General features: G+C 36.3%; 3 protein-coding genes across 5 annotated transcripts; all 3 read left to right on the forward strand.

The window, feature by feature from the left end:
- Positions 1-1,666: 1,666 nt before the first annotated feature.
- Positions 1,667-3,400, forward strand: LOC103341705 (Eukaryotic aspartyl protease family protein). The gene has a single exon (XM_008245241.2). It carries the CDS (start codon positions 1,714-1,716, stop codon positions 3,145-3,147), a length of 1,434 nt encoding a protein of 477 aa, XP_008243463.2. The 5' UTR covers positions 1,667-1,713; the 3' UTR covers positions 3,148-3,400.
- Positions 3,401-9,494: 6,094 nt separating this feature from the next.
- LOC103341704 (protein TRANSPARENT TESTA 9-like) lies at positions 9,495-19,048 on the forward strand. Of its 3 annotated transcripts, XM_008245240.2 has the most exons (20): positions 9,495-9,701; positions 10,348-10,399; positions 10,526-10,602; positions 10,695-10,828; positions 10,995-11,088; positions 11,328-11,385; positions 11,567-11,675; positions 11,795-11,915; positions 11,996-12,182; positions 13,276-13,547; positions 13,840-13,928; positions 14,077-14,132; positions 14,974-15,021; positions 15,190-15,330; positions 16,146-16,251; positions 16,930-17,004; positions 17,135-17,184; positions 17,817-17,970; positions 18,064-18,230; positions 18,522-19,048. In XM_008245240.2, the coding sequence occupies exons 1-20, from the start codon at positions 9,649-9,651 to the stop codon at positions 18,810-18,812; spliced, it is 2,334 nt and encodes a 777-aa protein (XP_008243462.2). In that variant the 5' UTR covers positions 9,495-9,648; the 3' UTR covers positions 18,813-19,048. The 3 variants fall into 3 exon arrangements, with proteins under 3 accessions (XP_008243462.2, XP_088898414.1, XP_016652127.2); XM_089042288.1 differs by lacking the exon at positions 14,077-14,132 and having other exon boundaries at positions 15,260-15,330; XM_016796641.2 differs by lacking the exon at positions 9,495-9,701 and having other exon boundaries at positions 10,369-10,399; positions 10,526-10,621.
- Positions 19,049-23,037: 3,989 nt separating this feature from the next.
- Positions 23,038-26,684, forward strand: LOC103341703 (Double Clp-N motif-containing P-loop nucleoside triphosphate hydrolases superfamily protein). Its single transcript, XM_008245237.2, has 3 exons — positions 23,038-24,580; positions 24,885-25,125; positions 25,261-26,684. The coding sequence occupies exons 1-3, from the start codon at positions 23,385-23,387 to the stop codon at positions 26,440-26,442; spliced, it is 2,619 nt and encodes an 872-aa protein (XP_008243459.1). The 5' UTR covers positions 23,038-23,384; the 3' UTR covers positions 26,443-26,684.
- Positions 26,685-27,047: the final 363 nt, after the last annotated feature.

Consider the following 27,047-nt stretch of genomic DNA (forward strand, 5'->3'; position numbering starts at 1 on the left):
TCTTTTTCTGGTCGTCTTTTTCACTTTTTGTAGTAGTGACTTTAAAGACACTATTATTGTTTAAATCTATGTTAGGTTGAGCCATGCTTATAACCGTTTTATACAATATAATATATAACATTTAATCTGTGGCACACTTTTTTATTTAGGAATTTTTTTTGTTTTTATCAGCACTACAATTTAGAGTTGAAAAAAGGGATATTAAAATTTCCTCATTGTTTTTATCAACACCCCACTAGTGTTCAAGTAGTGTTATTAGCAGTCCTTATTAGTGCGTGATCTGTAATTTTTATATGAATTCATACCTGGTGATAGCTAGTAGTTGGGTGCCACTATGTTCTTCCTCAAGATTGTGGTATGCTTGACACTGTGGTGAGAGTAACTAATCTCTTCATAATTTTTTTTAAAAAAAAAAAAAAAAAAGAAACAAAAAAGAAAGGGGAATCAATATAACTGGTCGCTGGTGGACTTAGGTTCTCCGTAAATTAGAAGTTAAGATTTCGGCTTCGGGAGACCGTTGAAAACCAGTGATCTACAGACACACACAAGATAAAAAATAATTTTTTTAGAGGTGTGAGAGTGACACGACGACGCTCCCCATAATCACGTGTCCTGATTCAATTGATTGTCGTTTCATCCGGATCATAACACCTAGCGCACCACACCGCTGATGCTCTTCTGGGTCCCTCCTCCCACCACCATGTGTAGTTTACGGTGAGCTCGGAAGCAGAGGATTATCAATCTCATCATATATACGACACGTCGGATGTATTTGGCAACGGTAATGAGACGAGAGGCTTGCCGCGTATTTTGACCACTGTATGTAATCATTCTTTCAAACGGCTACAAGTTTTGTTTTTTACCGCAGACTTTTCGGCGGTTTCTAGGTAACTGTAATATTTTAAACTCTACCTAAATGGATCTGGGGTTTCATGAAATTACAAGGCTACCCTACCTCATGTACTCTCTGTCTGGCCTGCTGTTTCCTTCCATGCTAAGCTGTCCCAAGTTCCAATCATCATGTTGTGGTTTTCCAGCTTCCCAATATAAAGTAAGCATTTTACCAACAAAGAAAAAAAAACAGGGGAAGGAAACTTAATGGAGGCATGACCCATTCAGAGCTTTCTTGATACGGAAAAGTTAAGGGGGATGGGAGGCTACCACATCCGACCCATTCAGAGCTTTACATTTCTTTTTTTATGACAAAAGTTTGGTAAAGAGTTGGAAAGTTTAAAATCATTATAACTTTTGAAGATGTTGTTTCTTCTTTCTTAATAAAAGCCAATCTTAAAAGTACTTGAATCGTTTATGCAGTGGAAATTGCGTTATGGTACTACTAGCATAAATCGCAAGTGCGATAGTTTTTTGGGTAAATAAACCTCGTTTGTTTGGTAAATATAAGATACTACTCTAAAATTACTGAAAGAAAAAGAATTATAATGAGCACGATCGTATACATGTAGCTATGTCAGTCTCCCAAACGATGATTAGCCGTTGAAGTACGTATTTATATATGTTTTAGATCAGGTTTGTAACGCAGGGGCATGTCCTGTTAATTGTGTGCAGCACAAGGGGAGTTTTATTGCCCAAATCGAACATGATTCTCCTTTTTTCTGTTCCAGCTTTGGCTTCTTTCACTATAAAGAAGCCCACCAAAACCCAACCTACAGAAAGCAGCAGCATCTCTTGCTACCCTGCCACAATTCACGATCCATGGCCAATCCCAAGTCCCTTCTCACCCTAACCTCTCTCTTCTCTCTCTTCCTTCTGACCCTCTCCTCCAAACTCACCCTCCCTCTCTCCCCATTCCCCAACTACCCATCTCCAGATCCACTCCAAGCCCTCAGCTTCCATGCCTCTGCCTCCATTTCCAGAGCTCACCACATCAAAAACTCCAGAAAACCCAACTCTTCTCTCACCCAAGTCCCTCTCTTTCCTCACAGCTATGGCGACTACTCAGTCTCCCTCAACTTTGGGACACCCCCTCAAACCTCTTCCTTCATTATGGACACAGGAAGCAGCCTTGTTTGGTTCCCCTGCACCAAACGCTACAGTTGCTCCAGATGCCAATTCCCAAACATCAACCCAGCAAAAATTCCAACTTTCAAGCCCAAACTCTCCTCCTCATCCAAAATCGTCGGCTGCCAAAACCCCAAATGTGGTTGGATTTTTGGCCCAGAAGTCAAATCCAAATGCCCAAATTGCAACAACCCGAGTCCCCAAAACTGCTCGCAAACCTGCCCAACTTACATAATCCAGTACGGTTCAGGCACCACAGCTGGGATTTTACTTTCCGAGACACTCAATTTTCCCAAGAAAATTGTCCCGGATTTTCTCGTCGGCTGCTCTTTCCTCTCGATCCGCCAACCCTCTGGGATTGCTGGGTTTGGCCGCGGACCACAATCGCTGCCTGCCCAAATGGGCCTCTCCAAATTCTCCTACTGCTTAGTCTCTCACAAATTCGACGACACCCCACAAAGCAGCGACCTTGTCCTCTACAGCAGCAGCAGTGGCAGCAGCTCAAGCTCTGAAGAAGAACCAACCATCGCTGAAAGCCAGAGAAACAAAACCAGACTTCAAAGCTTGAGCTCCACCCCATTTCAGAAAAACCCAGGTCCTCCAAACTCCGCTTTCCGCGAATACTATTACATCATGCTCAGAAAAGTCATTGTGGGCAACAAGAACGTCAAAATCCCCTACAAGTTTCTGGTTCCTGGAGCTGACAGCAGTGGCGGCACCATAGTCGACTCAGGCTCGACCTTCACGTTCATGGAGAAGCCGGTTTTCGAACTGGTGGCCAAAGAGTTCGAAGCCCAGATGGCGAATTACACAAGAGCCAAGGAGTTGGAAAACAAAACGGGCTTAAGGCCCTGCTTCGACATTTCAAAGGAGAAGAAAGTTGACTTCCCAGAATTGGTCTTCCAATTCAAAGGTGGTGCCAAGATGGAATTGCCATTGACGAATTATTTCTCTCTGGTTTCAAGCTCAGGCGTTGTGTGCTTGACCATTGTTACAGATGGGGTTGCAGGTCCAGGCGGTAATGGTGGACCTGCGATTATTTTGGGCAATTATCAGCAGCAGAATTTTCATGTGGAGTATGATTTGCAGCATGAGAGGTTTGGGTTTCGAAAACAGAGCTGTAAATAAAAGCTGCCCATTTTGCAGTTTTTTACTGTAGAGAAAATAAGAGGTGCACAAATTTACTGCGGTGACTTGACAACGATGACAATAAATATTTGTGCAGATTTAAGCAAGGACAAATTAATTATGTTCCTTAGATTAGTGATGATTTATCACAATAGAGAGAAGGGTAATATAATTTACACAATTTGCAGAAGCGCTGCTGCATAAAGTGCTTTTTTATATATATACCAATGTCACATGTCACGTTTATGAGTCACATTTGGTATCTTTTTGCATAAAGTTCTCTGTATTAAACTTGTGTGCCACCTCACTTTTATATCCATGGAAACTTCCATCATGAGGTTTTATAGTATGTGACATTATTACATTACGCGAGGAGAGATATAGATACAAATAAGTCATATGACCGTTGCATCAAAATATTTCATCATGTGAATATATAGCTGATGTAAGAATCACCAAATACATTTCTTTTTGCTTTATACAAAACACCTAATTTTTACAGCATCTCCAATCGATGTGCACAAACGTGTCACATAGATATTTAACAGAAATAACATCTCACATCACTCCAACCGAAGCTTATGTGGAATGAAGGTGAAGGTTGATATATTATTTTTGACATCCGAAAAGCAAGATGTCAAATGAATATTTTATTATTATTATTTTCTTTTCTTTTAAATTAAAAATAAATCAACATTAAAATGTAATAAAATAATAATTTAATTTGAGATGCTCTTAGAAACATAATATTTAGTCTTTTTACTTCTAAGAAATCCTGATTGTGAAGGGCATAGAAGTACTTTGCAATTTAGTAAGAGAAAAAGTTACTCATTATTTTACCTTTTCCTCGGTGGAAACAAAGATATGCGCTTTTGTTGCTTTCGGTTAAATTATATATCAATTTGACTTCCATAATCAATTTGTACCTTCTCGCCTAACTTTCTTGTGACTCTACTATGTGACCAACAAGGCAGCTCATTTACTCTAATCAATAGTTTCATGCACCTATGCTATTATATGCTATGTTTTTTTCTTTTTTCATACAAGTGATCTTACGTGAAGGGGATTCGAATTCGGGTGTAGAGTGGGGAGCACATCCACTTTAACCAACTTGGCTAAGCCCGAGTCTGTAATTATATACTACAGTCTAGTATTACTATTTTCTATGTTAGAAGGCTAGGGCTCAAAATGTATTATATAATTTGCTTTATCAGTCAATATATTAATAGTACCTAACCTTGGTGGGTGCATAGTATTGAATCTATTGATTAATTCACATGATTTCAAATCTGATTAAAAGAAGAAGGCCATATATAATTAAGTTGGCTAGACAAGTAGATTGGCGTACATGTTTGGTAGTTCCCTAGTTCACCGGCAAATGCAAACTTTTTTTCTCAACTCCACAGTTGGCAAATGGGTTGTCTTTATAGTTGAGAGTTTTAACATTAATCAGCACCGTCCAACACGTTTGTGAAACTCACATGTCACTAACCACATGAAACTATTTACCTTATTGTTGAGATGCATACAAAGCTTTTCAAGTGTGCCTTCAAGCATGTAACTAATGGTGAAACCGTAAAATCCTTAGTAAAATATTATCGTGTCAAATTGTACATAAGTAAATTATTCTTAAATTTTTATATTTTAATTCTGAATTATTGATCATGATGATATTTTATTTTACTAGATAGTTTAGATTTACAATCAGATAACTTAAGCATTTGTGTGACAAGAGAATAGGTCGTAATTGAAATTCAATTACAATCTCTAAAAAAAAATTGTTGAACTTCTCCGTCCAACTTTATAACCTTTTCAACAGAAAATAGACATATGATGTAACATGTAACATATGCATACAGTTATACATTACACCTATAATTCATGTGCAAGCATTTGATGATATGAACCAATGAGGTCCCCAAAAATAACTAGGCCAGGGTGGAAAGCCTCTACTGTTCATTAGGGTTAGCTTAACTCATCAAAGAAGGAAACAGATACATTGATAACTAGGACCACACGTGGAATTAATTTGTTTGGCATATGAGGGGGTCATAGCCCATCTATTTCCCATCTACTGTGCTAAGTGTTGACAACTTTTTTACAATAACATTACAGTTTCCCATGCGTTGGTTTGGTGGGTAGTCTTTTTCTATCTGTTCTTTTTGGGCAATGGTGGGTAGTGTTTTTGTCAAGTGCTAATAAGAACAACACAAAACATGAATGGAGAGGTATGGCTGGCGGTTATGACTCACATTTTTCCCAACAGTTGTACAAAGATAAAGTTAGAAAAGTAACCAACAAAGTTTAAAGGACAAGGCAAATTTTAAGGCAAATGTATCATTTATCGCCTGTGTATTTGTAAACACGAAATTTTTTGCGACAAATGAAACGAGAACATATCTATACAAAATAAATTTGTATATATGTCATGTTCTTTTTTAAAGAGATTGAATGTTGACGTAGCAAATCAAATTGGAAGATGCTTAGGAACTTAACTTGATTGTCAAGGATAGAATGTTGGGTGGGCATAGAGATGACCAATGTCACAATTCTTGCTCCCGTTTTCCACACGTAGAAAGTGAAAGAGTGAAAAATACTCATCACAAGTTCTGTTGAAAATAAGATGCTTACAATTTTGGACATGAGCATATTGCAACCCTAATATGGGAAATGGCCCTACAGAAATATATATCAAAGTGAAAGTCAGTCCTGTAAGTTGTGACAACACAAATTTTTCCAATTTGTCCTGGACGATAAGTGATGTTGAAGATTGAAGACATGTGAGTGAAGATAATAAGAACAAAAGCAATGAGTCATGGGAGCACATGGATGTGGGAATTGGAACCTCAAGGCTTTATTTTATTTTATTATTATTATTATAATTATGTTGCTTTTGGAATCTCTACTCGCTTGGTCCTTATTAGCCAAATAAAGTGTGTGGTGGCTTTAGTGCTTAATCCTGCTGGTGGACACTTTTCTTTTCTGACATGGAGGTGGAAGATTATTGATCCTCCAAATCTTCTTTAACTAATATGCCCCTCTCATTGGTCAACTATAATATAATGACCTGCATAATTAAAAACCAACTTTGGAAATTGGAGATGTTTTAGTTAAAAATGTCGAGCATGCATGCATACATTGTGGAGATTTCACACGCATTGTTAAAATGTTATGGAAATTCGAATATGAGACTACTAATCGGCAAATTAATGCTTTTTTTCATTGGGCTAGATAACGTTGACATTCAAGAGATTGACATTATGGTCATCAACGGTTCAGACACATCGAATAATATCCAACAAAGTAAATTCTTGGATATAATGGGAAAATTGTAGGGTACATGAGCAAAATTTCCCAAAATTTTACATCTGTCTTACCCTCTTGATGTACAAAACAACAGCTTATGCCCCTTGTGATTTTGTCACATCGTACATTGGGACCCCAGACGCGAATTTTTAAAAATGGGGCCACATATATATAGTAAAAGATATTTACAGGAATATTTTTGTTTTTGCCAAGATATACAGGAATATAATAGATTAGAAGTTGCCTGTAGGTACAAAGAGTAGTCGTTTCATGGTATAAATTTAAATGTTGCCAACAGCACAACTTGATTATACAAGACCATTAGCATACTTAAGCATAATTATAGTCCATGCTAATAAGTTTGTTCCTCATTAAGCATAATTATAGTCCATGGAAAAAGAAGGTTGGAGTATGTTTTACACTCGCATGTTATCTACGAAGGAGAGCATGAAAATTATGGCGAATGAAATGGTCGTCATGTTTTCTTTGACTTAATCAATTGATTGAGGCCTTTCTACCGCTAGTTTAATATTGTTTTGAACGACGATATTTTTAACTCATACACTAAAACAATGGAACTAGATTTAGCATGATTATGTGATTGCTTGCGAAGTTCATTTTTGACTTCAAGGGCCATTTTCTAGTCCAAGTATAGACAAGTTGGACCAATTAGCTTTTAGACTCGTGAAACTTAGATTTTGTTTGGTATTCTACTCAAAAAAGTAAATTTAAAAATTATGATTCTTTTTAAAAACATGAGTTTTCAAATAGTGATTTTAAGATCTAAAAACTTGTTTGGTATTGAACTCAAAACTATTTTTAAGATCTAAAAATTTAAAATTTAAAAAAGAAAATTAGAAACCCTTGATTCACAAATTGAAATTCCTAAATTGAAATTAACAAAGGAAAATGAGAGAGGGAGGAGAGATAGAGACGAAGAGGGGGAGGAAGAGATAGAGATGAGATAGAGAGAGAGAGAGAGAGAGAGAGAGAGAGAGAGAGTATAAAATCTTACTACTTTTTTTTTTTGGTTGTGTAAAATCTTACTACTTTTTTTTTTTTGTTGTGTTTTTAATAATGAGGGTGTTTTTGAGTTTTTCTTGGGTTTACCAAATAGGTTTTTGTGGCTTTGGACTTAAAATCGGGTTTTGAGTTTATAAAATTGAATCCAAGTAGGATACCAAATCATTCGACCAAAAAAAAAGAGTAGGATACTAAACATACCTTTATATTCTCAATGCTAAATAAATAAATAAAAATCCCAAATTCGAATTCTACACTATGGCTAACCTGCCTTTTTAAAAGTATCTCCAACTGATGTGTCAAAAGTGCCACATAGACATTTAACGGTTAGAAATAACATCTCACATCACTCCAATCGATGTGTCAAAGCTGATGTGGAATGAAGACTGGAGGTTGAGATGTTATTTTTAATATCCCAAAAGCAAGATGTCAAATGAATATTTTATTATTATTATTATTTTTTAAAATTAAAAATAAATCAACACTAAAATGTAATAAAATAATAACTTAATTTGACATATCGGGTGAAGTGTAAAGTGTGTAAGATATCAAATTGCCACATTAGCCATCAAATTTAAATTGATGTTTGGTATTTGACATCTCTCTTGGAGATGCTCTAAGGCGACTTCTGTTGTACTCTTCTATAATAAGTTTGGTTGCCCTCTTGACATAGCACTAGTTTTGGTCGCCTTTTCAGTTTTGTTGTTTATTCATGGGCTTGTGAAGTTTCAATCGGACTTCAATTCCACTATTTTTAATGATGAAGATGAAGAAAAAGAAAATATGGCGCATTATTTTTTTGAGGGAGCACTCATCTCAATGGGTTGGGGGCTAGCTTGGGCTAAAAATTAAGCAAGATCCATGTCAAACTCAGGCTAAAGCCCACTAAAATCGTTGGAAAACAACACTTTTTTTTGTTTGTTTGTTGGTAATATTGGGCCAAGAACCTTTTTGATGACCCATGAACACAACAGTGCACCAGATCAGAGTTTTCCGCTGCAATATTTTGGGTCTCAAATTGGAAATTCCACGCATTTTGGGGGAAGCAATTTTCACACTCGCATTCTTTATGATGTCTTCTCCATTTGCTTGTATGCTTTTATTCTCGTACAAATTCATTCAAATAATAATACATATTGAGTTTGTTAATAATTGTAGATGTATTATAATTCAAGTAAATTGACACTATACGTGTGTCATGTACTAGCGTTATTGGGGAAATGTGAATCAAATATAGGATCTCGAATGCATGGGTAAACGCTCTTAACCACTTGAATTATAAGCTCCTTGCCGTGTGTGTCCTCACGTTATTAAATGAATTGATAATACAACTTGGACATTCTCTACAAATCCCTAAACTTATGTTGAGTTTTATTTTGGTTCTCCAACTAAATTTTTCACTTTAATGAGCCTCTAACTTTTTTTATAATATCAAATTGGTTCCACCATCAAATTTGGGGTCAAATTGAGAGGTAAAATCATCAATTTGGGCAACAATTCTCTCAAATGACCAACCCGGCTATGAACATTTCCATCTGTAAGTCATTCCTCTCTATCCTAGTTCAACAAAGTCAAAGAAATTGGCATAAACCAAAGCTTAGGATTTCAATTTGGGGCAGAGAGTAACGGCATATGAAGGGAAATGTTCGTTATAGTGCTGGACTGATTGTTTGAGAGGAGATTAGTTCCTAAAATGACAATTTTACCCCCGTAATTTGACTGCAAGTTTGACAATGGGATCAATTTGACACGAAAAAAAGAGTCCAACAACCAAAATAGAACTCGGATAGAACTATTTCGGTCAAAAAACCTATTTTTCATACGTAGAGAATGTCCCCATGGTATTATCAATTCATTTAATAACGCATACAAATTATATTTGAATCAATTCGTAGTGAGTCGAAATAATAAACTCCCCGGTGCGTTGCGTTGAGGACACGTATACTATTTTTAGCTTACAGTTGTAGACTCTCCAGGGGGGGACGTTGACAGGTAGTTGGGACAAAAATCAATCCGCCAATCCACCAAACAGCCAAAGCAACCAGAAGAAAACGCCCTTCTCCTTCCTCCCTTCGTTCAATTCGTACCAAAAGACACAAGACACAACGAACGCTCTTCGAGTTAGTCTTCAACCTCCGCTTCTGATCGCTCAACGCCATCACCATCACCGCCATGTGGCGCTCTCTGTGGCGCTCCATCGACCGCTTTTCTCTCCAGTACTTCAAGTAAGCTTCCTCCTTCCTCTCCATTTCCCATCAGTTAGGGTTTTACATGAATTTTTATACCAGTTCCCCTTTTAAACTAATTAATTGTATGTGAAATTGAGCAATTGCAACAGAAATGGTCTAATTTGGCCTCTTTCAGTTGAACAATGCTCACTGAATTAAGGCTCCATGATGTTCTTCCCCTCAATTTCCCCAAATGTGCTGAGCGAATGGCTTGTTGGGCTGGGAAATGGAGGACCTGAACAACATGGCGGGCAAATGGAGCTATTCTGAACGTGTATATAAATTTACATTTGAGGGTATAGAGGGTGGTAGTTAAATTTAGTTCCTCGTCCACTTTCCGAAACCTGATTTTTGGAAATAAATTGGAAATGTCTATATTGGACCGAACCATAGAATGAAATTTTTGTCATAGGACATAGAATACCATTGGTAGATTTGTTGTGCATTAACCAAGCAGTATGGTGTTGCTTGTACTTTTGGAAGAAAAAGGAAGAACAAGTAGAGATATATAGGAGAGGGAACGAGAGGGTAGAGAAGTCTTATGAAAAGCATGCACACACAATTTCCTTTGATTAGCATCATCACCATCATCATAATTTATTATTAATACTTAAAAATAAATAAATCTTGTTTATGGATATAGGTACGTCATCAATGAACTGCGGCAGATCAAAGTTGTGGACTGGCATAACAGGGTAACTTGTTTTGACTTTTCTATAATTTCATTTAGTTTGATTTTGTAAACTATCAACCTTTTATTATATTATATTTTTACTTTAATTAATATGTCTCTCTCTCTCCCCACTCCAACTCTCTACCAGGAATTAGTCATTGATTTACTACAGTCCATAGTGGAGCTAGTTACCTATGGCGATAGACAAGACCCACTGATTTTCGAGTATGAACTATTTTTCATGGTAAACCTTCTCTATGGGTATGCTTTCCATTTTCTTGTTGGTATTCTAATTGTTATTTATAACTTATGTGCAGATATTTTATGGAGTACCAAGTTTTAGCAGAATTTGTTCGTGTGCTAAAGATCAGTAAAAATTCAAGAATTGAGGCACCGTTGCTTCAGTATCTGAGTATAATGATTCAAAACATGAATAGTGACCATTCAATTTGTAAGATGCTAAATGCATTACTCCTTCAATGTTTAGTTACAGAAGATTTTGGTATCTGCAATCATGTTGGAAAATAAGTTATTTGTCTTTTTTTTTTTTTTCTATGTCATTTGGTTATTCTTATTGCTTGTACTTATTGGTGACGTTTTGATGGTTTCTGATGCAGACTATTGTTTTAGCAATGACTATATCAACAACATTATAGGACATAAGTTTGAATTTGGAGGAGATCTAGCCTTATATTATGTATCATTTTTGAGGTCTCTCTCTCTCTCTCTCTCTCTCTCTCTCTCTCTCTCTCTCTCTCTCTCTCTCTCTCTCTATATATATATATATACCCACACACACACATACATATAAGGCTTAACATCTTTAACTGTTATTTGCTAAAATAATTGAACTGGTTTGAGTTTTTATCCTTGTGATGCAGTTTTAGCTTTATTTTTTCATTACTTGCGAAGTTTATACTTTTCTGATCCCTCTGCCTCTCTCTTATCAGAGCAGTGAGCAATAAATTAAACAAAGACACAGTTTGCCTTCTTCTGAAGGTCTATGGGGTAAGTTAAAGCTTATTGCATAAGTTTTACTCACCATTCATGATTTATGCGTTTTCAGTCGTAATAGTAACGTGCATATCAAGGGTGATAAATGTAAAGCATGGGAGTTTTATTAAATGTACATGGCTGATCAGCATGGCCCCTAATAAATTTTTATTTCTATGTCTCCCTTCAATTGCAGGATTCTGTAGTCTCGTTTCCCCTGTATAATGAGGCTCTCAAATTTGCCCACCATGGGGAAAAGATGATTCAGACAGCTATCCGTGCACTAACTCTCAGTATATATAATGGTAATGTGTTATTGGTTATCACTATTTTTCGAAGCTGCTAATAGAAGAGATGTAGCAAATTTTGGGTTGCAATTACATTTTTGGTAATATAATACAGTTTTTTGTTTTTGGTTGTGCAGTTAGTGATGATATGGTTTATCAATATATAACAACTCCTCCAGTCTCGAAGTATTTTTCAGACTTGGTTTCAAGCTTAAGCAATCAATTTTTTCATCTAGATGCCCTTGTCCATGCTACAGAGTATGTGTCTTTCAATTTGTTTAAAAAAGATTCTGGTAGTGATATGCATATTAAGGCTGAACTATTAAGTATTGATGCAGGATGCGTACAAATCAAAAGAGAAAAGAACTACTCTTGGAAACTGATAAGATTGTCGATGATCTGTATTACTTCAACGACATGCTTGGAGTTGGCCAGTCTCGTTTGAGTACAGTAGTCGTTGAAAATCTTCTCAGAATATTAATCTTTCCCATATTACTCCCATTACTGCAGTTAGGGCAGAGCAATGTGAGATGTTCTTTCTCTTATTTGCTTCATTTTCATTCTTATCTACTTCATGAGAAACAATAATACTTTTGGTTGGTAGATATTTCCTTTTGGAAAATTTAGAATTGAGTAAGTGCACATTAAATTTGGACAGTGTGGTTTATCCTATTAGGAGCAATCCAATATGGTTGGTTGATTTTCATAATGTATGATTGGTATGGGGCTGTGTTTTGTCTTGGTTTTTACTAGATCAATTGATCTTCAACTTACTATTTCTAGGTTTTGGCAACCACTTGTAACAAATCGAAACCTGAAATCACATTTACTGATTACTGACTGATTATTACCAAAAACCTGAATTTTTTGTTTTTTTCTGTAAATATGTATTAGCACTATATAATATAATATCTGATATTATATATGAGGTTTCCATTGGTGCCTTAATTTTTAAGTAGTACATTATATGATAACTCATATAATAGAAACCTCCACTTTGAAACTCCTAGCTAACTGGATCTGGTGGAAGAGCACAAATTTTAAAAAAGGAATTTTATTTATGACGTCTAGCTGTATGATGCATCAGTCTTTTTAAGATTGAATCTGTTGATCATTATACAATCATATATAACTATTTTCTTTTTAAGAATTTGATGTTATTGATTGGATTAATTTTGATCATCTGTTGAAGTACAGTAAGTTCCACACCTTGCTCACAACTGCCAATGGGTTGGATCAAAGATCTGATCCCATTCTGGTTTTTGCCAGATTAATGTTTTGTTACCTTACCTAAAGATGATCATTTAAATTTGTATCCAATTTTAAAGATTTTATCTGTAGTCCAATTACATTTAGAATTACGTAGATTATTCCCATTCAGATCTGGGTTTGATTAAAAAGAATATAGTTATATATGATTGTATAATGATCAACAGATAATAAAAAACAGAAAATTAGAAACCACTTAACATATGAAAAATAGTAAAAACATGAAGAAAAAAATGTGATCGAGCCAGTGCCAACTCAGTCATTTTAGTTACATTAGTTGTAGATCGAATTCATGATGATATACTTTTCCTATATGCTGTATTGATTTGGCATTTTATTTAATCTCCAGGGCTCAAATCTATCCGCAGTCACGTCTTTCTATACTGTGTCTCGTCTTCTTCAAGTCATTGGTGGAAAAGGCATGTTCAACTCTGTCGCTGGAGTTATTTTATATCCTTATATGACATCAAGTGTGAGAGATGCTATTGAAAGGGACTCAACTGAGAGCATTAGTCATGCTAAATCTATATTGAGTGAAATGGGAAAAGTAGTATCGTCTAGTCCTGAGACTGAAGGAGCAGAAAACAGTAGCCTCCCTAGAGATACTGCCTCTAATAAAAGGTTGTTCTGTTTCTCCATTTCATTTCATTCTTATAACTCTCTCAAAAGAAAAAAAGAAAGAAAAAAAAGGAGAGAAAGAGAGCTTTGTTTCTTTCTTAAATTTTAGTTTTGGTGTGTTTATTGTTTTCCGCTCATTCAGCTGTATCTTACTATTAGGAAAGTAAAGTGATTAGGATCTATTCACTTCTAAATAAACTACTTTTACAGGTTAATTAATGTTTTTATTATAAAATGATGAGAATTATGAACTAAGGACATTCTAACTTATTATGAAATTTTTTTCCTGGTGCAGGAGTGGAATACTAGCACATGTTTTCTCTGACAATCCTAGTCTATCACTGGCATCACTATTCTTATTATTTATTTTAGCAGAAGCAAAAGGTACTAACTTAGAGTAGGCTGTTGTATAGATTTGAGATATAACTTCAATGCATCGGTCTATATAGCCTTTAAAAAAAATAAAAATGAGCATTTTCTATGTCCCAGTGTTGTTCATTCATATCTTTGATTTGTCTTTGCATTAATGCAGATCTTCATCCTTTACTAGCTCAAATGATTGGCTTAAATGGAATGCAAAATATGATTGTGAGTATTAAACTTCAATTTTTTATTATATACAAACTTATATTTTCTGTCAAGGGTTTCCTAACTATCAAATCATCTGTGCAGCTGGTAATAAGTGAGTAGTTTTTACTAATAAAAAAGTAAATTTAGGTTTTAGCCAAAAAAAAAATTTCACTTTTGAAAAAAGCCAAAGCTTTTTCAAAAAAGACAGAAAAACCTCTCAACTTTCAAATCAAAGACATGCAAATGTAAAGGATTCCTTAGGAAATCCAAAAATAAATAAGGGCAATTTTGTCCATTTTGGCTTCTTTTACAAAATTTCTCTCTCCTTTGTGTTTTTCCAAATTATCTTTATGATTGTTTTTTTTTTTTTTTGTTTGATTCTTAACCGTGCTTCAGTTGTTTGTGCGATTATATCAGGTGGTTGTAAAATAATTAGCCATTGAATTTATTACCATTAATATTATGATGCATATATGGTGATTTCATTGCTGTTAGCTTTTTTGTATCCTTAGGTATTTTTCTCTTTGGAGATCAATTTATGGTAGATAATATAATAGTGTTTTGAATACTAATAACATTATGAAGAGAGTCTAATATTTCATCCTTTCCTTTCTTGAGGTTACATGAAAAATATTTTATTCACGTAGAAAACTACACAGCATTTATGTTTATCTGTTCCTTGAGGCTACGCCTCTTATTTTACAACAATCTCCCATATTTAATTTATATATCACTTGGAATCTTTTGAACGTTTTGGGTTTTCTAGTCTTGTATATGGATTTTTGAACATTCATGATATTTCTTCCACTGTCTTGAGTTTGTAAATGTATTTACAAATTTTCATTTTATATTTTCACAGGCAGTGGATGGAAATATCGGAAATCTTCTAGTGAAATATATGGATCAGGTATAGGGACTCTTTGAGAATTCTTTTCCACCTGTTGTTTGTATAAATAACATATCTCCATCTATCAGTCATTTTGGTCATAAAAATACACTGTTTAAAATTTGACCCTATGCATCCTAATTCAGTGTGGCTTTCAGTGTCGTGATGAACTGAATTTTCATTTTACAGATTTTAAATGCATTATTGAAGGTTTTAGCAAGTCAACCACCTTTCTCTATACTAATACAATGGCATACAGGGTGGTTCTTGCGGAAGCTATTGATTTTACAAGGAAAAGGGCTTGGTGATCATAATTTTGAGCTACTCAATGTAAGGATTTAACTGATTTGGTAGAATTTATTCTATATGTGCTCTCTTATTGAATTACATTATCAAAGGGTACTGGCATCAGAGATGCATACCAGAAAGAAATGGATAATCATTCTTGTTTGGTTATGATTTTCCCAAATTCTCCCTACCTTCATAGTCTTTCGTTTCTGCTTGGTAAGACAGAAAACCATTAATGGTGCGTGTTCTATTAGAACTTTCAGTTCTTCTTTTCAGCTTCCATCAATGATTGTATTGATGGATGGAAGAACACTTGTATCTTTTTAGGCATAAGAACTTTTTTAGGAAGTTTACTTTGTCCATATTTTTACTCAAGGAGCAATTTGTTGAAGCTCCAAGTCTAAAGTTGCTAATACTTCGACATTACAAAACTTGAGGTTGAGATTTCTCCAGCCAGAGGAGAATTATGATGGATATTTGTGAAAATCCTCAAGAAGGACTAGTAATACATCACCCCTTCCAGGGCGTAGCTTTGGTAGACCACACTGTATGGCGGGATTTTATATGTAGGTTTTGAAGTAGAAAGTTTGGTAGATGGTGAAGATTGGGTTATGGCTAAATAAGTCGTTTGGCCAAACATTCATAATTGCTGTAGGAACAGTTAGAAGACATATCATGATGAAAACTGTCTTTGTGTTGCTAAAGAGTTTGAAGAACACCATCTGACCTTTCTGAGGCAAGAGTAACAAGCCAGCTCTGAAGTGCACGTTTATTTTTCCATATGATCTTTTGTGTAATACATTGTATACCTGTCTCATACTTTCTAAAGTTTTATATTTTCTAGTTTTTGTGGACAGTCCTCGTATCAGCAATCCCGTGAATGCCTTCAGAAAGAACTTGATGGATGCTGGTTTGATCATATCCCTGAGGTGTTAAGAAATGAATGGCCAAACTGTAAAGCAGGTACTTTTTTTTGTCTGCCGGGGGGGTGGGGCTCAGTTGGTTCATGTTATGTTTATGCGTTGAGTATGCACTTTTAGAGGTAGTTAGTATATGCTCTATGGTTTATTTTAGGAATGGTGGTAGTTTAATATCATTGTTTCCAAAAAGTTGTGTTAAAGCCCTTAGGGTGGATGGGGGAAATGGGTTGGGATTAGACTAGGTCAAGGGTTTGATTCCCTTAGATTGTAACCAGAAAATTAAAACAGGTTAAACTTTTAGGATGTAGACTAACATTACTTTATATTTTAACATCTCGCCCCTCGGATTTTGATATAAATTATGAGTTGCAATCGCAAGGATTAGAACTCAAGATCTCATGCTCTTATTCCACAATAAGTTTTTGTGGTAGGCCAAAATTCAGTTTATACTCTTAACATATCTCTCTCATGTATTGGTTCTCCCACAATTGGAGAGCCCAACACGTGGAAATCATTACAAATTCAGAGGTTGAAATTGCCAGATTAAACTTAAGTAATATCATGTGGAGTTTAGGTGGTTTATCACTATTCCTAAAAGTTTTTGTTGTTAGGATGTGTCAGTAAGTATTTTATATTCTTATATTGGCACCAGCTTCTCTCCGGAAAGGAAAAGCCATGATTTATTCTATATTCAGTTAATCTATTTTGGTGCTGCAAACAGCTCTCGAGGAATCATCACAATGCAAAGATCCTTTTTTTGTTCTAGAGCTTGATGATAGCCAACAAGCTACCGACGGTATAAAATTGTTTTATTTTTTGGTATTGATTAAGCCTTTTCTTTGTAGGATTGTATTTTTCCTATGGTGATGCTTCATAAAGTATTTGGTTACCTGATAAGAGAATTAAATATTATATGCATATTGCAGGTGATGCAACTTCATACTTCGCTTGGAAAAGGATGGTTGAAACTGTGAAGGTAATCCTCATTCATTGTCCAATGATTGTTCAGATTCAAGTTTTATGTTGTAGAGAGGATGCCTTGCTGGTCGGTTATAAGCTGTTAAACACTGAAATTAGTTTCAATTTCCAACATCTGAGTTTGATGTGGTAATCTTTCCAAGATGAATGTTACTTTGGTGGAGTGTTGGTGTCCATAACGGTCTAACATGCCTTGCTACTCTTTGTTTATGAGCTTTTGCATGCTTTAGTATCAGCTTCCAACGTAGAATTTGGTGTCAAAATCAACTCTTGCCAAATGCTCAAAGCCCAAGAAAAGTAAAAGAATTGCCAGAATGGAATGTTATGTTGCGGGTGTGTTGGTATCCATAATTATGCAGAACATGTGGAAAAATGGAGTGAGTTCAGTATCCAGGAGTAGTAGATTCGACTGAGTTCAGTATGTAATAGTGAACTGGGTTGATGTGTTTGGATTTGATACTTGTCAAAGCATGCCTTCTGTTGCCGTTTATGCTCGTACTATCTTCTCTGTTAAAGTCATGGGTGCACTATCTTATGAGTCATACATTGTGTTCTGCATGTTACTCTAGACTTATCATGCATTATTTTCTTAGACTTCACAGTGAGTGCATGTATTTTGTATGCATGTAGGTGTTCATTCTCCATCTTCAGCTTAAATCATGTATTTTCAAAGGAGAATTGCTTCAAGAACCCTTGCTGAATATGAGCAGCGCAATTGCTGATTCTAGTAAAACACATGCTTCAGACATTGCATCTGCAAGCTTTGGGTCAGAGGTTTCTTTAAGTGGGTATTCTTCTGTAAAAGTTGAATATTATCCAGGCTCTCTCTCTGTCTCTCTGTTTTTAAAATTATTTCACTTCCTACAACATTTTGCAGGATCTGGAATTCCATGTACAATTGCATTTTCCAATGCCGGAATCAGGGATATCTACCTGATACCTAAGGCACGGGAAACTACTGGAAAGGTGCTGCTTGCAGAGAAGCATCCTTTCCGTAGTCAACGAGGAGTAGTACTTGCTGTTGGACCATTGGCTGGATTGAATGTAAGTAAAATTGGTATATATTTGCTTCTAGCCTGGCCAAGTTTGGCTATATCAACTCAGAATTTTTTTTTATTTTAGTAGCACAACAGGCCAATGAATCTGATTTAGTAATATGATACTTGTATTGATGAAGTGTGTATGGTTAGGACCAGTGTTCTTGGCGGATGCTAGATCAGTGTACAATTATTTATTGAAGACTTGTTCATAATACAGGCCTGAAGGAACTTGAAATTGCTTTGATTCTGGTCCTTATTATTTTACAAATTTAATTTGGTTTCTCACTTGAAACAGCCGAAGGTAGATGAGGACCATCCGACATGGTTGCATCTTCAGATAAGAGAGTTTGAACCAAAACTCCATAAAATTAAAGTTAGAGGCCATCAATCATCAGGGATGTCCAATCATGCCGCTGATGGGAGATGGACACTTGGTTTCTCAAATGCCAAAGCTTGCGAAGCAGCTCGATTGTCAATACTCGAGGAAATTAGGAAGCAGAGATCCTCTGTTGAGAGCATACTTGCTCCTCTACTGCAGGATAGTTATCCTGGAAATTTATCAGAGACAGAGAGCCAAGATGAATGAAGTTTTTATTTGAGGGGTTGTAAGTTAGCTTGCCAACATTCTCAATTTAGTTGTTTTCGGCTTTCCCTCTTTTTTTTTCTCTTCCAAATTTTGTTGCTGTCACTTTTAAGGGTGCTGTTCACAATATATAGGTTGTTTATAATAACAGACCACTGATCTCTATATGTGCTAACAATTAAGGGCTTCCTAATCTTCTTTCTCAATAATACTGAGGCAGAAATGTTTCATATTGGACATATAGACTCATTGATTGAGTTTGTTCTATTGAATTTCAATGCTCTTTGTAGTAGCAACACCTCAGATTAATCTCAGCTTTCACTTAATTTTGTTCCTCTTGTAATTGTTAATAGCGTAGTAGCATACGGTGCATTTAGAAAGACTAAAAGCGCTTCAATTCTCCACACCTACGACAAGAGTTAATTAATTTTCGTCTCGAAAATATATAAACCCGCCATATAATTGAGGGTTAATTAATTTAACTTTGCACGCTTGAAATGAATAAAAGGCTTGGTCCAGTCGAGATGGTTACAGCTCCAGTATAGCATAGCAAGCAAACTCAAAAAATGTACATGTTTGGTGCAAATCAAATGCAGGAAAAGCCGTGCTTTTGGTGACCAGAACTCAACTGGCCACAACTTATCTGGTGCAAATTCGAGTGCAGCAAAAGCTAGTATCTCTTTGAATGCTGCACTTCAGTGCGGTCCTTCCTTGCTCTTTCACAGATTTTTTTTAAAAAAAAAAAAACACAGATGAGCAACCTGCAGCTGAAGTACGTACAGGTACAAAAATATCTGCAAACTGAAGCACGAGTGTTGATTATATATACATGTAGTTATATTATTTAGTGTGGTGAATGGTGAATATTGAATAATATGATGCCGCCTTTCGAAGTGTAAAAAATGAATGAAAGATTATATTAGATGACATAAGTTAATAATTAATCAGAACAATTTAGATAGCAATAGCATAAAAGTAATGAAAACTTTTGGGAAAAGGAGTGTGTGGTACGTAATTCCATCACCTTTACATTAACAAGGCTGTCATGTCAAAATTAGAGCAACTTTTTCTCATTTCTAACCTTTAAAGTCGACTGGCCGGCCAGGGCCTCCCTATTGCTCTATATATATTTTTTATTATTCACCATTTTCTTTCTACCATTCTCTCTCTCTCTCTCTCTCTCTCTCTCTTGGATATTGCTTTCGTCCACATGGCCACGTATAGGCCAAAGATGCTCTTATTTGAAGCTTAAAAGCATAAAATGAGCGGCCCTTTTGAGTAGATAATGCCATATTTTACTTTTAATATGCTTTATGAGAGAGTGCTTTACTTTAAGCAAAAGAGAGAAGAGCTCGAACAAGAAAATAAATAAATTAAATATTACAGCTCTCTAATGCATTGTGTTCCCATAACACATCAAAGCAGTTGATAGTGAAAGAAGAGAAAAGATACACGAGACCCTAATATAACTTTCACTTTGACACAAATCTCATGGCGTCCATACAGACATTAACAGGTAGCAGAGCAGTTATGGCCATGGCTTTTCTTTTTCTTTTCTTTAAACCAGGTTAACCGTTAGTACCAGTGTCTGGGAGAAGAGAGAGAGAGAGGAGAGAGAGAGAGAGAGAGAAAAGAATGGGTTAGGGTGTTTTCTAAGTAATCGTAGATATTCCTCATCCCATTCAAACGCTCCTTTTGTAGCAACGCAGAGTGCTTTGTGTTCAAATTATTTGGTGGCTTTCTATGTCTTTTTAGGCCAACAAAGATAGAAGAACCTTTTTGACTGGGGGAATGAATGAGCTAGAATAAACAGTCGGGGAGTTTTGGATTATCTGGACCTGTATATATAAGCACTGTTTGGGTCCTACCTCCCATTTCATACAAACCCCATTACACATTTAATTCGCAGTTTTATAACATATGTATAATGTATATGTGATATAATTTCATTTTCTGAGAGAAAAAAGAAATTAATATATGTATTAGCACGTCACACTGTTTGACAATATAAGATGCAATTTTATATATCGATATAATTTTCGATTCTTCTTGTGCTTCCAATAAGAAACAATCTCATGTATGGTTACCTTAATCACTATCTTTCTCCAATATTAATTGCTAAATTGTTATCTATTTCATCCTTTGCGTAGATAACTTGTTTCAGAAGACTACTTTTTAAGGAGACAAAAAACTGATGAAGCTATTGTAGGCTCAGTAAAGATTGATATGTAATTAAATATGTATTAGTTGGGGGGGGGGATAAGAAAAAAACATTGATTTGTTAACTTAAGGTAGAAGATGATTGAGGAATGAAAGAGCCAGGAGATCTCTCGTTTTTTGTGTAAGGATCTGTGTATGTATGTTTTAATTTTTATATGTATGTTATATTATTAGCTTAACACCCAGCTAAGGTGGTGAGTAGTGTTTTAGCTCTCCTTTCTATGTTTTGTGCTATGGAATAAGACCAACTAATCTGGCCACCAAAAAGCTTACACAGTGCCCACAAAAAAAAAAAAAAAAAAATCAGATTGACTGATGAACCTGCTGAAGAAGAAGAAGAAGAAGAAGAAGAGGAGAGGAAAGAGATTTTGTAACTTGGTTTTAGTCACCAAAGAAAATTTTAATTGGTTGTTAATTATAGTTCGCTTTTTTTTTCTTTAACTTTCAAGTAGGGTTCTTGTTTGCTAACTTTTACAAACGTCTCCATTGAATCGCAACACCGTCTTTAATTTAGGTTTTTATTATCTTCAATTGCCTTTGTGTTTGGTTTATAAAGCTCTAATTAATTTATTACTAATTAATTAGTTTTGAAATAAACACTCTATAATTAAAATAGATTTCCATTTGTACACTCTAGTTATATATATATATATATATAAAAAGATGCGAAAATGGTATCGTTATAATTTGGCTTTTCTTTACACAGTGATTATATGTGTTTTCAAAGGGGGAAAAAACGAATTAAAGAAGGTCCAAAAGCTTCACTTTTATGTAATAAAGGAGAGGGAGAGAGGAAGGAATGTCTGGATTATTAATCCCCATGCATATGACTCTTCATGAATTTAAAGGCTGAAGCTCAGCTCAGCTCTTCTCATCTCATCTCATCTCATCGGCTAGCTTTGTTGGTTTTGGTTGTATATCCATTATACTACAAATATATTATTTCTAACTAAAATGGTGGGGGTGAAAGCTTTAAGCTTTATTCCATGTCTTTGAGTCCGGAAGGAAATCGTACACAGTTCCCGATTCCTTGAGACATTTAGTCCCATTCTCTTTTCAGGGCCTCGGTTTTGGCGGATCCCATCTTACTTACATATTCTCTCTCTCTCTCTCTCTCTCTCTCTCTCTCTCTCTCTCTCTCTCTCTCTCATTGGTTAAATTATGCAGTACAGTACAAAAACCTATGACCTCATCATGCCTAAATATATATCAATAATGTTGGATTAATTACTGAATATATTTATCCTCGTGCGGCACCAATTTCTTAAGATGAAGATTAGTAACCAGAGTGATGTTACTATCAACGAGGAGAGGGGTTCCTAATGGAGAAAGTTTCTCACAATACAGTACTATATATATATATATTTAGATTCTCTATTGCCGATTGGTTTTACATAGGGTATTTTGAATTCACGTAAAAAGAACTACAAATTTAACATCTCTTTTACATTAGAAAAAGAATAACACTAACAAAAAACTGGATATATTATTTTAACATTGAAAAGAGAAATGCTGCTAAATTAAGAACTACTTGATGAAAACTTCATTTAGTTGTTATACTATAGCTAGCTTTATATCGAAAAAGAGAAAAAGGGGGGAGAAAAGTATACCATTGGCTGCAATTTGGTAATTAGATTATGCAGAAATTATTATAATACACCAAAGATTTTCTGTATATTACTAGAAAAGGAGGTGTTTATTTCTAGGTTAGTACCATATGAGTAATTATTAATAATTAATTAAATCTTTTGCATAAAAAGAGAGAGACGCACTTCCGAATGAATTCCATATCTTTTATGAAATTTGATGTGTGAGAAAGAATTAAAGAGAGAAGGCAAAGCTGAGTTGCCTTTGATACTGGTGCACAACATTAGAGTACTGCTTGTCAGCACATGCATTCCACTTTCCACTACAAAATCGACTTTGGACCCCAATTTTTACCTCACCCACAAGAAAAGCACCACCCCACCCTCCCATAAATTTCACACCCCCCTCTGCCCTTCACCCTCTCTTTGTAGGTTTCTCTCTCTCTCTCTCTCTCTCTCTCTCTCTCTCTCTCTCTCTCCACGACTATATCATCATGATCATCTAGATCCCTAGATAACAAACAATTCTCATACTACCACTACTACTACACTCCATATATAATTGATCTTAGCTACATATAGCTGAGTTCAAAATTCTCTCAGCCCCTCTCTCGAAACCCATCTTACTTCTCCCTTTCAAGACTAAACTGATCACCAGGCCATGAACCGAAAATCTCAACAAGTTCTCCATCTACTAATTCACCGTCTAATTTGACCTCCTTTTTTCTTATATATCAAAGCAAGCAATAGGAGATCACCAGAGTTGAAGATGAGGGCAGGAGGTTGCACACTTCAACAAGGTCTAACCACAGAGGCTGCAAATATAGTAAAGCAAGCAGTAACCCTAGCTAGGCAACGTGGCCATGCCCAGGTGACTCCTCTCCATGTTGCACACACCATGCTTTCCTCTTCAACTGGCCTATTGAGAACCGCTTGCCTTCAATCACACTCTCACCCTCTCCAATGCAAAGCCCTTGAGCTTTGCTTCAATGTTGCCCTCAACCGCCTCCCGGCCTCCAATTCTAGCCCCATGTTGGGCTCTCACCCCCAACAGTCTTCCATCTCCAACGCCTTGGTTGCTGCATTCAAGCGTGCTCAAGCTCACCAAAGGCGCGGTTCGATTGAGAACCAGCAGCAGCCCCTCCTAGCTGTGAAAATAGAGTTGGAGCAACTCATAATTTCCATCTTAGATGATCCAAGTGTTAGTAGAGTGATGAGAGAAGCTGGGTTTTCTAGTACCCAAGTGAAAAGCAATGTAGAACAAGCAGTTTCTTTAGAAATATGTAATTCCCAAACTCCTTCTGTGAGTAGCAAGCCCAAGGAAAACAACAGTCTCTTAGTTGTCAATCCTCATCAATTTCCGTCAATTGGTCAGAGTATTGGAGTCAAAGATGGAAAGCCAGTTAGAAGTGAGGATGTGACAAGTGTTATAGAGAATTTAGTGAAGAAGAGAAGGAAAAGTATTGTGGTTGTGGGAGAGTGTCTTGCTAGTATTGAGGGTGTGGTTAGAGGAGTGATGGATAAGGTTGAGAAGGGTGATGTAGTTGAGACTTTGAGACAGGTAAAATTTATAACCCTTACCCTGTCCTCTTTTGAACATCAGTCTAGAGTAGAGGTTGAACAGAAGCTCGGAGAGCTGAAGAGCACAGTGAGGAGCTGTGTGGCCAAAGGGGTTATTTTATTTGTGGGAGATCTCAAGTGGACAAGTGATTATAGGGCTAGTAGTTCAAGTGAGCAGGGAAGGGGGTATTATTGTCCTGTGGAGCACATGATCATGGAGCTTGGGAATTTGCTTTGTGGAATGAATGGAGATCATCAGAATGGGAGGCTGTGGCTTGTGGGGATGGCTACTTTCCAAACTTACATGAGATGCAAATCTGGCCATCCATCACTGGAGACTGTTTGGGGTATTCATCCACTTACAATTCCCTCCGGCAGCCTCCGCTTGAGTCTTGTCACTGACAGGTACTGCAAATTACAAATTGATAAATTTTTGCTTACTCTTTTTCAAAAGTGTTGTATTTTTGGCACATCTCTTTTATCTGGAGGAAAATGTGCAAACAACTTACTAAGTAAGTTTTGGTTTTTTCTTTTCTTTTTCTTTTTGAAATTAATGAGCCTCTCTAAGTTGCCATCCCACTTTTTCCTTTTCTTCCTTTTTAATTGGATGAGGAATATGGTGAACAATGACTTCAGCATTAATTCAGACTTCCCTTTCAAAATCACGTGAATTTAAAGTTCTTATCATCAACTTTACATCTATTTACAGTGACCTACAAAGTGAGTCTACAAGCAAGATAGCTGAAACTGGAACAAACAACAGGCAAGTGCTTGAAGGTGGAGGCAAGCAGCTCACTTGCTGCGCAGAATGTTCATCCAAGTTTGAAGCCGAAGCTCGAAGCCTACAAAGCAGCAGCAGCTGCAACAGTGAATCCACCACTTCAAGCCTTCCTGCATGGCTCCAACAGTACAAAAATGAGAACAAAGTGCCAAGCAGTACTAATGATCAGGTTCTAATTATAACACTTTCAGCTCCTAATAAACTTCATAATTACCTATGTATATATGGCCCAGCATTAATAGATGTACTCCAAAACTAACTTTTTCCTTTGCAATTATCTTGTTTCCTCTTTTTTGGGTACCAGAACTCTGTCCCAGTTTCAGACCTTTGCAAAAAGTGGAACTCTATTTGCAATTCAATGCACCAACAGCATTCCAATAATTCTTCTGAAAAAACCCTCACAATATTCTCTTCTCTCTCACCCTCTTCCTCCACTTCCAACTTTTCATATGAGCAGCAACAACAACCACAAGACCCTAATTTGCACCATCATCATTCGTGGCGGCACCAACATTTCTGGATATCTGGATCTAATTGTAACAAGGCTGTTGATGATCAACCCAGTTTGAGAATGTACATTCCAGAGAATAATAGTCCCAAACAACCAATTTCATCAAATCCCAATTCTACCCCTACTTCAGCCTCATCCAGTGATATTGTCATGGAAACAGATCACTATGTGCAGAGGTTCAAGGAGCTCAACACCGAAAACCTCAAAACCCTATGCAGTGCATTGGAGACCAAAGTCCCATGGCAGAAGGATATAGTTCCTGAAATTGCAAGCACCATCTTGAAATGCAGGTCAGGCACGGTGAGAAGAAAAGGGAACAAGATGGGAAACTACAGTGATGTCACTAAAGAAGAAACATGGTTGTTCTTTCAAGGCATTGACATGGAAGCTAAACTGAAAGTTGCAAGGGAATTGGCCAGGCTTGTTTTCGGTTCCCAAACCAACCTCACTTCCATCGCACTAAGTAGTTTCTCATCGACTCGAGCAGATTCAACTGAGGATTGCAGGAACAAAAGATCTAGAGACGAGCAAAGCTGCAGCTATGTCGAAAGATTCGCGGAGGCAGTGTCTTTTAATCCCCACAGGGTGTTTTTAGTGGAGGACGTGGAGCAAGCAGACTACTGCTCACAAATGGGGTTTAAGAGAGCAATAGAACGAGGAAGGATAACGAATTCGAGTGGTGAAGAAGTAGGTCTTGGAGATGCTATCATCATTTTGAGCTGTGAAAGCTTCAGTTCGAGATCAAGAGCTTGCTCTCCTCCTATTAAGCAAAAGTTGTCACAGGGGTATCACGAAGAAGACAATAGGGATGTTGCTGCTTTAGAGCAAACAAGCCCTTGTTTGTCTTTGGATTTGAACATTTCATTTGATGATGGTGGCGTTGATGGTGATAGAACCGAGGATCAGTCGATCGATGACATCGGTCTTCTTGAATCTGTCGATAGACGGATTATTTTCAAAATTCAAGAATTGTGAGGGGAAAAAAAAGAGAAAAAAAAGAAAAAGAAAATAGTTTCATAAGGTGGTTTTTTACTTTTCGAAGTGTCTTTTTTGCTTCTTTTGAAACTTTCTTTGGTTAGCATGTTCCTTTCAGATTCTTAGGGCTGGAAATTAAAAGATCTTCCTCTTTATGTAAAACATGTACATTATGATCCATGATTTTCCTGTAACAGATTGGTGGTTGGTTTAATTTATTTCCATAATATTTTCCTTTGTTCCGTAGGCATCTCTTCTTTTCCTGGTTCATGCATGGAATCTGAGAGGACTACTAGTAGAGTTCTTGTGCATGTACCAAACAAGTTGAGTAGGATTTTAGTGTGGAATGTTCCAGCTTTCCACCGTCTATCACTAATTTTGTACCTTGTTTATGACTATGATACCTAGTTTATTCCCGTTCGTTGAAATATTAGTCAATTATGGCAACAAGGGTTGAGAATAAGACGACCACTAAATGATGGGAACTTTTTTTGTTTCTTTTTCTGGTACGATGAACATTCGAGAGGCTAATTCGGGTTTGATTAGATGTTGGGGACTGTAAGAATGAGTGCATCAAATGAATTCTCTCACATATCAGCCCCTAA

The sequence above is a fragment of the Prunus mume genome, linkage group LG8 (genome assembly GCF_029339155.1).
Source record: "Prunus mume cultivar Tortuosa linkage group LG8, ASM2933915v1, whole genome shotgun sequence".
NCBI lineage: Eukaryota > Viridiplantae > Streptophyta > Magnoliopsida > Rosales > Rosaceae > Prunus > Prunus mume.

What these genes read in the sequence shown, in the direction of transcription:
- LOC103341705 (XM_008245241.2), top strand. Translation starts at nt 1,714, where the DNA reads ATGGCCAATCCCAAGTCCCTTCTCACCCTAACCTCTCTCTTCTCTCTC.
- LOC103341704 (XM_008245240.2), top strand. Translation starts at nt 9,649, where the DNA reads ATGTGGCGCTCTCTGTGGCGCTCCATCGACCGCTTTTCTCTCCAGTAC. An exon ending in TGCAGTTAGGGCAGAGCAAT is followed by an intron (nt 12,183 to 13,275) that starts GTGAGATGTTCT and finishes TTTAATCTCCAG; the next exon opens with GGCTCAAATCTATCCGCAGT. An exon ending in TATTTTAGCAGAAGCAAAAG is followed by an intron (nt 13,929 to 14,076) that starts GTACTAACTTAG and finishes GCATTAATGCAG; the next exon opens with ATCTTCATCCTTTACTAGCT.
- LOC103341703 (XM_008245237.2), top strand. Translation starts at nt 23,385, where the DNA reads ATGAGGGCAGGAGGTTGCACACTTCAACAAGGTCTAACCACAGAGGCT. An exon ending in TTGAGTCTTGTCACTGACAG is followed by an intron (nt 24,581 to 24,884) that starts GTACTGCAAATT and finishes ATCTATTTACAG; the next exon opens with TGACCTACAAAGTGAGTCTA. An exon ending in CAAGCAGTACTAATGATCAG is followed by an intron (nt 25,126 to 25,260) that starts GTTCTAATTATA and finishes TTTGGGTACCAG; the next exon opens with AACTCTGTCCCAGTTTCAGA.